General features: G+C 43.2%; 1 protein-coding gene across 1 annotated transcript; it reads right to left on the bottom strand.

Moving 5' to 3' along the window:
* Window positions 1-4,555: 4,555 nt before the first annotated feature.
* LOC307253840 (Krueppel-like factor 2) lies at window positions 4,556-7,738 on the bottom strand. Its single transcript, XM_080032025.1, has 3 exons — window positions 7,279-7,738; window positions 5,906-6,911; window positions 4,556-5,759 (listed from the first exon to the last, which is right to left on the bottom strand). The coding sequence occupies exons 1-3, from the start codon at window positions 7,354-7,356 to the stop codon at window positions 5,584-5,586; spliced, it is 1,260 nt and encodes a 419-aa protein (XP_079888151.1). The 5' UTR covers window positions 7,357-7,738; the 3' UTR covers window positions 4,556-5,583.
* Between the last annotated feature and the right edge of the window lie 736 nt (window positions 7,739-8,474).

Here is an 8,474-nt window from a genome sequence, read left to right as displayed (position 1 = left end):
GATGAAGCATTCCAGGGGAAGTGGATTCCAGCGTGTGTTCCCTCCCTGTTGTTCACACTAGTGCCAATGTTCCAGTAGATGGCATCCTATTCCCATAAACAGAATTCCCATTTTTTTTTCTTCAGAAAGCAGCTGGCCACCTGTGACTCGGAGGATTCCATTCAGATAAGATTTCTCCAGTTAAGTCTGATGATTCCCAACATCTTATCACTGTTTCACTGTAACAAGATGTTTTCATTACTTCCAAGGAATCTCACCTCAAATATGCTTTTTTATTTTCTGTTAAAAACTCATAAAACAGTTTATATACAAAGCTCTGTTTGAATAACAACATTATGTCAATATGTGATTAGCGGAAGGAAATTCAGTCCGAGCCTTATGAAGCTTTTATAAAAGTTTCACAGTATTGGTTTCAAATGCACATTTCTGGAGTGCCTAAATTCCTCAATGGCCTTTTCACCCGACTTGATCCCTCTCGGGAGAAACACTGCTAATCTCCACCTCTCTGGTATCAGTTTTCTCCACACACACTTATGGTTTTATGAGTTTGTTATGTTGAAGTTGGAGAAGGATATGCAGTTAAACACTCTAGAGGGGAGTTCCTCTGAGATAAACTGTTGCACAATAGCCTGTGTGCATGCTTACAACAGCCTCTTGCTCACAGAAAATATTAGTGTTGGAAAGCCAGGTGGGGAGGGAGAAACAGTGAGAAAAAAAAGGCACTTCTTGCCTCGGAATTAGGACGAATGCTTTTGTTGCGGGGAAATCACGTGTTTGAGGTTTTTATCGCTCTGGTTTATTGAGTTGAAGGTGAAGGAGTGAGCAGAGCAGCGACAGTGGTATGGCTCTCATTGGGGAGTGTGTGTGAAGAACGGTTCATGTGCAATCAGGGAACCAAATCAAAAGCCTCTTAACCTATTTTCGTATCTCAATTATGTGAACTGAGCTGGAGAACCCAGCCTGCCGGACTAAGTAATTGTTCAATAACGTCATGTCAGAGAGCAGAGGAGCCATCATCTGCTGTTTGAATTATGAATGTTGCCCTACACAGATAGTGCAACAACAGATACTATGGTCGTGTTTGAAAATATTTCTGGGACCTTTGGGCATTCTTAATGACATGAGGGACAGTCTACAATTTTTATAATTGCACACACATAACACACGTAGGAGTTTAAAAAAAATGGATATCCAGAATTTCCATAAACTAAATATCATCCAGTATTTAGTATCCTCTAATGGACTACAGACCTCGCCATGCATGCAAAGGTGGCTTTGGCATAGCATTGTGGACATAGGGAGATATAGTTCTGTTTTCTCAGGTGGGTGAGGTTGTGATGGAGGAAATCTGGACTCATGACCTCATCCTGGATATGGGCCCGGCTGTTAGCCCCCACCCCCCCAAAAATATTCCATTCACCTCCACTGTATTGGAGTGGAGGCTAAAAAAACTCATGTAGATATCTCAAACCCTGGACCAATAAAGCCTGAACCATCTGTATGGATAGATTCAATTACAGGTAAGCAAGAAAAAAAAATTCTTAGTCATTTAGATAAAATGACACTTGAAACGAAAATCAACCCAATGATAACATTACATATAGGACAGCTTGTTCCCAACACTTCATTAAAAACGGCACCTTCCAGGAAATGGAAATGTCTGTTATGTCCTGTGCATCATTTTATACACTTTCCACCTAATTCAACCTGACATAGATATTAAGTATCTACTGAAGCTCATCTACACACAAGCAGAGTTCACAGGAGTCACCATACAGACTTCTTTCAGACACACACGGCCGTATATCGGAGCAGAAAGCAGAAACCAACATGTAAACCATCTGACCCATCTTATCGAGTCGGCGCTTCCCACGGTCTGCACTCGCAACCACCCTCCTGTACCCATCTGAAAAAGTGATATGAAAATGCTTGAGTTTTCACTTGAGTAAATGTACTAATGATAGAGGCGGAGGTTCCTCTTTTTTTTCTCGGGGGGTTGGCACAGGGCCAGCCTGGAGATGACACTGAGATATGTGGCCTTTGTGAACCAAGAATAGACACACAGGCCTGCTGACCCAAAGTGCAAGTGTGAAATAGAGAGCTGGCACTGGAACTTTCATCTCCGCGTTTGTTCGTCAACAAAAATAGCTTTGTATAAATGCATGTTATTTGTTTAATTGATTAATTAGCAGTTAAAGGCTAATTTGAGTGTTTTTCTAAATTGTTATTTTACTAGTTTTGACCATCAATTATATCAGTAAAGATAGAATGATGATGTGAACGATTATGGCGATGGCAAGTTACTGTTGTTCTTCATGTCTGTTTGATTCAAGAGGATGCATCTGACCGTTCTGTGTTTCTTGACCCGTCTGACTTCTTTTCAATGATGTCACTGTTGTTTATCACTGATAGGAATGGAAAGACAAGGTCAATTGCAATAAACCAAAATTATAATTCAAAATCATGTTGCTACAGGCAGGCTTATCTTAATGATATCAGGAACACCCTAAAACCACGCTGAAGCATTGTAGCATTACAGGTCTGTTGAATGACACAGTACACACACTTACTTACCTTTAACCCCCTTGCTCTTAAGGCCTCAGTATGCTTCTAACAAACCCACATATCAGTGTAGCCCATGTCTAAGGGGAAAAAGGGGGTTTCTAGTTGTCCTGAATGGCCACACTATGGCCACGAAATCAGGTTCACTGGAGCTTAATGCAAAAGTGACAGGGAGCTGAACTGCACTGTGGATGCGCTCAGATGATCAAACTCTTTCTATCTGCCCCCTCCATGACATATGTCACGCTGATGTGAACAGTCACTGTCCAATGAATCATTTCCATATTGTGGCTCCTTATCACTGACTCCTGATGTAACACAGTGGTGATTCAACCCACTGTTATGGCATTATGTTGGTTATTTGAACACCTGCTTGCTAGGGAGGTGCTCAGGTACAGAAATCGGTTATTTTATTGTCTGTTCTCCGAAATAAACGACTGACTAGTTTTTATGTGAAATCATCGATTATTAAAGCTATAGTGCGTAACTTTTTTATATAAATAAATGTTGGTTACATGACAAGTCATCGCCAAAATGAGTTGACACAAAGTTGATAAAGCCTATGTCTATCAGATCCACAAAACTTTCTCTGTATTTCTCAGTATGGCCGTGTTTATAAACTGGTCTCGCCAGCCCAGACACTGGCGCAGGAGCTCAGAAAAATCCTCAAGAAGCGCCCAAGAAATCTTTCAGTTGTTCAGTTTGTTGTAGAAAAAACCTGGACGTAGAGCAGAAGGTATCAAACCCATGCGCAATCACAGAAGGCTTACCTCATGTTGACGCTCCAACAGTGTTGTTTTATTACTTAGAATTGCTCATTGTTGCAACATAAGTTCTGCACTATAGCTTTAATAATCAACCCCTATTAAAGCTAAAACCCTTTTTGAACTGTCTCCTCTCTCTATTTTATATATATATATTTATATATATATATATATATATATTTTTTTTTTTCTGGACTATTTTTTATAACTTTTTTAACATATTTATTACTCCTCCTCTATGGAGGTACTATTTATTCACTATAGGCTAAGCAAAGATTGTTTTTATCTGCCATATGTCGAGTACGGGCTGATGCTGTGTGTGTGTGTGTGTGTGTGTGCGCGTGCGTGCGTGCGCGCGCGTGTGTTTGTATATTGTATGTACTGTTGTACCCTGATGCTCCTCCACATATGAAGTTCCTAACGGAAGAATAAAGTTCTTTGAATTGAATTGAACGTAATGTGCCACCAAACCCAAACCATGAACAAGAGACAAAACGCTCATAACATGCCATGAGAATAAAAGTCTCTTCCCCCACTTCTATTCGTCTCCAGAACACTTGTCCTTCCATTTTTTCTCCTGATTCCTGCTGAACTTTCACTTATCCCATGCGGGTCTTTTTCAGTTTATTTGAGACTGGGTTTCTCTTTCTTTTCACCCATCCATCCCTCCCACTCATTGTGGTTTGCCCCTTTGCCCCGACGCAGCCTCCGTCTATATCCAGCCTCTGTAATTATGTCAATGTAATGTTTGTATTTATAGGCAGCTACCACAGCGCTCTGGCAGACACTCTGTCCCAGCTGGGAAGCCATGGGTCTGATGCTGCAGGCAGGGTGCTTTAGGGGTCTGGCCTAGGATCTCACCAGCTTCTGAGGTATGGCTCAACTCACGCTTAACCTCTACCATTACCTTCAGTATTACATTGAAATAGTCTACGTGTCTTGTGCATAATTGTATTGTCCAGAAATTTTGTTTGACATTTCTGTCTCTTTGGAATTTAAGATAAAATGCCCTAATATTCTGAACCCGGCCATACTTTTACCTCCTTGGGCATGTTCCTTTGGGGAACCACGGTTTTAAATTTTAAACCATATACTTATATACGTGTGTATGTGTGTGTGTGTGTGTTTCTGTGTGTGTGTTTGTCTGTATATGTATATTTATGTTCACTTCAATGTTTTGAAAACTTCACGACCCCTCTAACCACCAAATCACACTCGGGACTCATAAATCATGTTGTTCATTTAGTTTAATATGTACATTAAAATAAACTATTTACATTATATAAAAAAAGATTCTATTTTCAAGGCAGTACATTTCTTCAAGACACAAACAAACAAGAATGATTTTTTTTTTGCCAAAGACTGTGTAGCCCTTTGTCAATCAGGTGACGCTGAGATGGCATGCACTTTTGTGAGACCTGTAAGACCCTGACTTCAAAATGATATTAGACAACAAACTCACATACACGACATTCTATTCAAGCCTTAAGGAGGACAAAGAGAAAGGCAGTTTTGAAAACATTGTCTCGAAGCTTATTTCACGTGCTGTTTACACGTACAATACAACACACAGAATAACAACAACTTTGATTGTCTTTTAGCCAGTGGAGAATATGGCACTTGTAAGGTGTGTGATAATGTGTTATAGGAGGCACTAATGGTGAAAAATAAAATACAAATTTTAAAAAATTGTCGCACTTAGAAAGATTGTCTGCTTCCAGTTGATTCAGTGGCATGTGCCTGACATGTTGAGTGGAATGTTCCTTTTAATGCGTTGTCTACATAAACAGCGTTGCATACACAAAAAGTAGTACCAGCTACATAGAAAAATGTTAGTCTGAACAGAATTGATCTGATTTGATTGATTCTGTTGCATCTGCCTGTATTTATTGCTGTTCTTTGTCGTCTCTTAAAAAAAACACATTTAAATAGATTTTTTCTTTTAACAAACTATACATTGAGGGCATCTCATCTTGATGCTCCCTTTTGCCCAGATGTAAAATCACTATAATATTCCTATAATAAACCTATAGGTATTACAGTGTAGTCAATAGTGGCCTCATCATACTGAATGGCAGTTTATGCTGTCATGGTACCACTACATTTAATGCTCCTATTGGAACTTGCGTCTATATATTTGCATAGGATCCTTCTATAGCTGATCATAGGATTGTTATAGTTCTTTTTATCGGGTCGATGCGGTGCACTGAAGTCCTTGTCAGCTCCATAATCTGTCCATTTGGTACTTTCATTCCCCTCACATGTGCCTCTTCATGTGCAGGGCGAGGTGGTCGGAGCGGGAGAAGGCCCGTTCACACAGGTGACACTGGAACGGCCGATGACCAGTGTGCTTCCGGAAGTGACGTGTGAGCTCATCGGAACGTGCAAACTTCCAGCCGCAACCCTCCCAGCTGCAGTGGTATGGTTTCTCTCCTATAAAACAGAAGAAAAGAAAAAAAAAACGTGAGAGTGACGTCATAGTTTGAAGGCAGGCGATGACAGGATGGATACATAAATGACAATAGGCTATATATTTTTTTTTTAAAAGATGGCCTTATGCATCCAGGTTCATCTCTTACCTGTGTGTGTCCTGTGATGCGCCTTGAGGTGGGAGCTCTTGGTGTAGGTCTTCCCACATCCTGTGAAAGTGCAGGTGTGAGTCGCGGTCCGTTTCCTCGGCCAGGACCGGCGACCCCTCTTCGGCTTGGTGTCCAGGATTTCCAGCGGCGAGGAGGGCGGGGTGAGCAGAACCCGCTGGCCGGGCGCCGTCTGTTGTTGTTGCTGCTGATGATGCTGCTGCTGCATACCCATGGCCACGTCCTCCGGGAACATGAACTGGTGATGGTGGAAAGGGAGCTGCTGCATGCCGGCGTGCGGGTGAGGGAATCCCCGGTGGTGTGGGTGGTGGAAGCTCTGGGGGAACGAAGTTGAGTTGTTGTTGTTGCTGCTGCTGCACATGTGGGGCTGGTGGCACTCGGAGCTCATCAAGTCGTCCGGGCTGAGCGGCGGGGTCATGCTGCCCACGGCGGCCTGCGGGGAGTTGGCGAGCCGCGGCTGCTGCTCGCCGTATGACATCATGCAGGAGACGTTGCCCTCGTGCTTGATCTTGGTGCAGCTCTGAGGCACCAGACCCATGACAGGTCCGTATGTGTCCATGGAGTCGGGCTCCACTTTAATGTTCGGATGCTCGGGGAATAATAAATCCTGAGTGGTCGTCTGGAAAGGCGCGGAGCTGATGAGGAATCTGCCCTGGATGCTGGAGCCGAAGTTGGTATCCACGTCCGTGCGCAGGAGCTCGGCCATCAGGCTACTGTAGGGCGGCGGAGGGCTGTTCAGGTCCGGGACAGATGTGTAATTGGCCGGCTGCTGCTGCTGCTGGGGCATCCTGCTGTGTTGCTGCTGCTGCTGGTGATACACGGACGCCCCGGATTCCAGGAGCCGATATGACTCCGTGCTGTCGGTGACGGCGGTGTTAGCGAGTATAAACTCAAGATCCAAGAACTTATCCAGGTCCTCTTCGTCTTTTCTGCCCAGGCAGCTGCTGCCCATGTTGGCTGCAACGCTGCTTAAGTCAGACTTCCACCTCTGGAGCGAGAATGAGGAGAACATGATTAGTTGGTTTCAACATGTAGCCTACAATTTAAGATTAGTTTTACAGTACTTAAAGATAACTCGTGAGAAATGTTCACCTTGATAAAATGGTTCAAAAACAGCACAAAAAGTAAAACCACATAGGGATTGATATTACCAAGAAATGCTATCGAAACATAATTGCAGTGCCATGAAATTCAGCAATATCTAAAAGTTTCAAAAAAGTTCAATTGCCAGCAAACACAGCGTATGTGTTTTGACATGACCGACCAGCAAAACAAGTACATCAAGTTATGTGATTAAGTCAAATCGCACTCTATCTGTGCTCAAAACAACTGTAGATATAAAAAAAATAACTTACATCTTCCCAGCATTTCTCCTTCTGGTTGGCAAATGTAGAGATGGATGGTAAAATGGTCCCACTCAAGGCCATTTCCATGCGTTATTTTAAAAAAAAGTTGGAAAAACTTTTTCTTTAATATTGAGAAAGGACACTTTCTCTGTTGAAAAGGAGTCCACTGTGTCTTCAATAAAAAAAAGCTACAGAGCGCGTTGCGTTTCTCTTGCCCTCTGCTCCTCACTCACTCATGTGCGTCTGGAAGGGCTCTGCTTTTCTTATAAATATTGTTCGCAGCACAATCGGACCAATGCGACGCTAGGGGAAGGAAGCGCGTCCAGGATGAGGACGCTGTGCACTGGCCAGCCCCCTAAATTTAGCCTCGGTATAAAAGTCCGAGCTTTACCCTGCGAGTCAGAGACAGAGAGAGGTGGTGAGAGAGTCAGAGGAGGACTGGTGCGGAATGCTCTCTCTGCTCCGTTGCGGGCAGCTACTTAACTCAGGGACGAGGAGTACCCGCCCATCCGTCAAACCTGGCTAAAGAACTGGCACACAGAGAGAGAGAGAGAGAGAGAGAGAGAGAGAGAGAGAGAGAGAGAGAGAGAGAGAGAGAGAGAGAGAGAGAGAGAGAGAGAGAGAGAGGGAGAGAGAGAGAGAGAGAGAATGAGAGAGAGAGAGAGAAAGAGAGAGAGAGAGAGAGACCGCCCCTAAACCAGTACCTCCAAAAGCCATAATAAACAATTAACACGTTGTTGAAAACATAGCAACGAAACCGATACTACAAGGGCACCATGGCTTCAAAGAGGAAGAAGAGAGATGCTGCAGGTGCCCTCCTGCGTATTACGCATTTGGGTGCACTACAGTGCACATTTACGCACACAAATAATGCGACAACGTATCGTGTTCTAAAGCCGTCTGTATCATATTTGTATTTTATTTACCATGTAGCTGGCCACATTGAAACGTGTATCATTCTTTTTGGTAAATAAAAGTGCTGATCCCTTAAATCTGAAAGATCTTACTGTCACTCTGAAAGAAAGAGGAGTTTTGTCTCTGCGCAGACAGATACAGTCTCCGATCACGACTTACTCGGATCAATACAGATTTTTTCACATACACTCCTCGGTTCCACCCCGACTGCCATGTTCAGAGCAGCGCAGTCAGATGGTATTTTTTTCTGCTGCAAGCTTCAACCACCAGGCGCCAGCTATACCGAGGCT

This window comes from Ammodytes marinus (assembly GCF_949987685.1).
Source record: "Ammodytes marinus genome assembly, chromosome: 8".
In the NCBI taxonomy this organism is placed as follows: Eukaryota; Metazoa; Chordata; class Actinopteri; order Uranoscopiformes; family Ammodytidae; genus Ammodytes; species Ammodytes marinus.
This window is presented reverse-complemented; position numbering and strand designations above follow the sequence as displayed.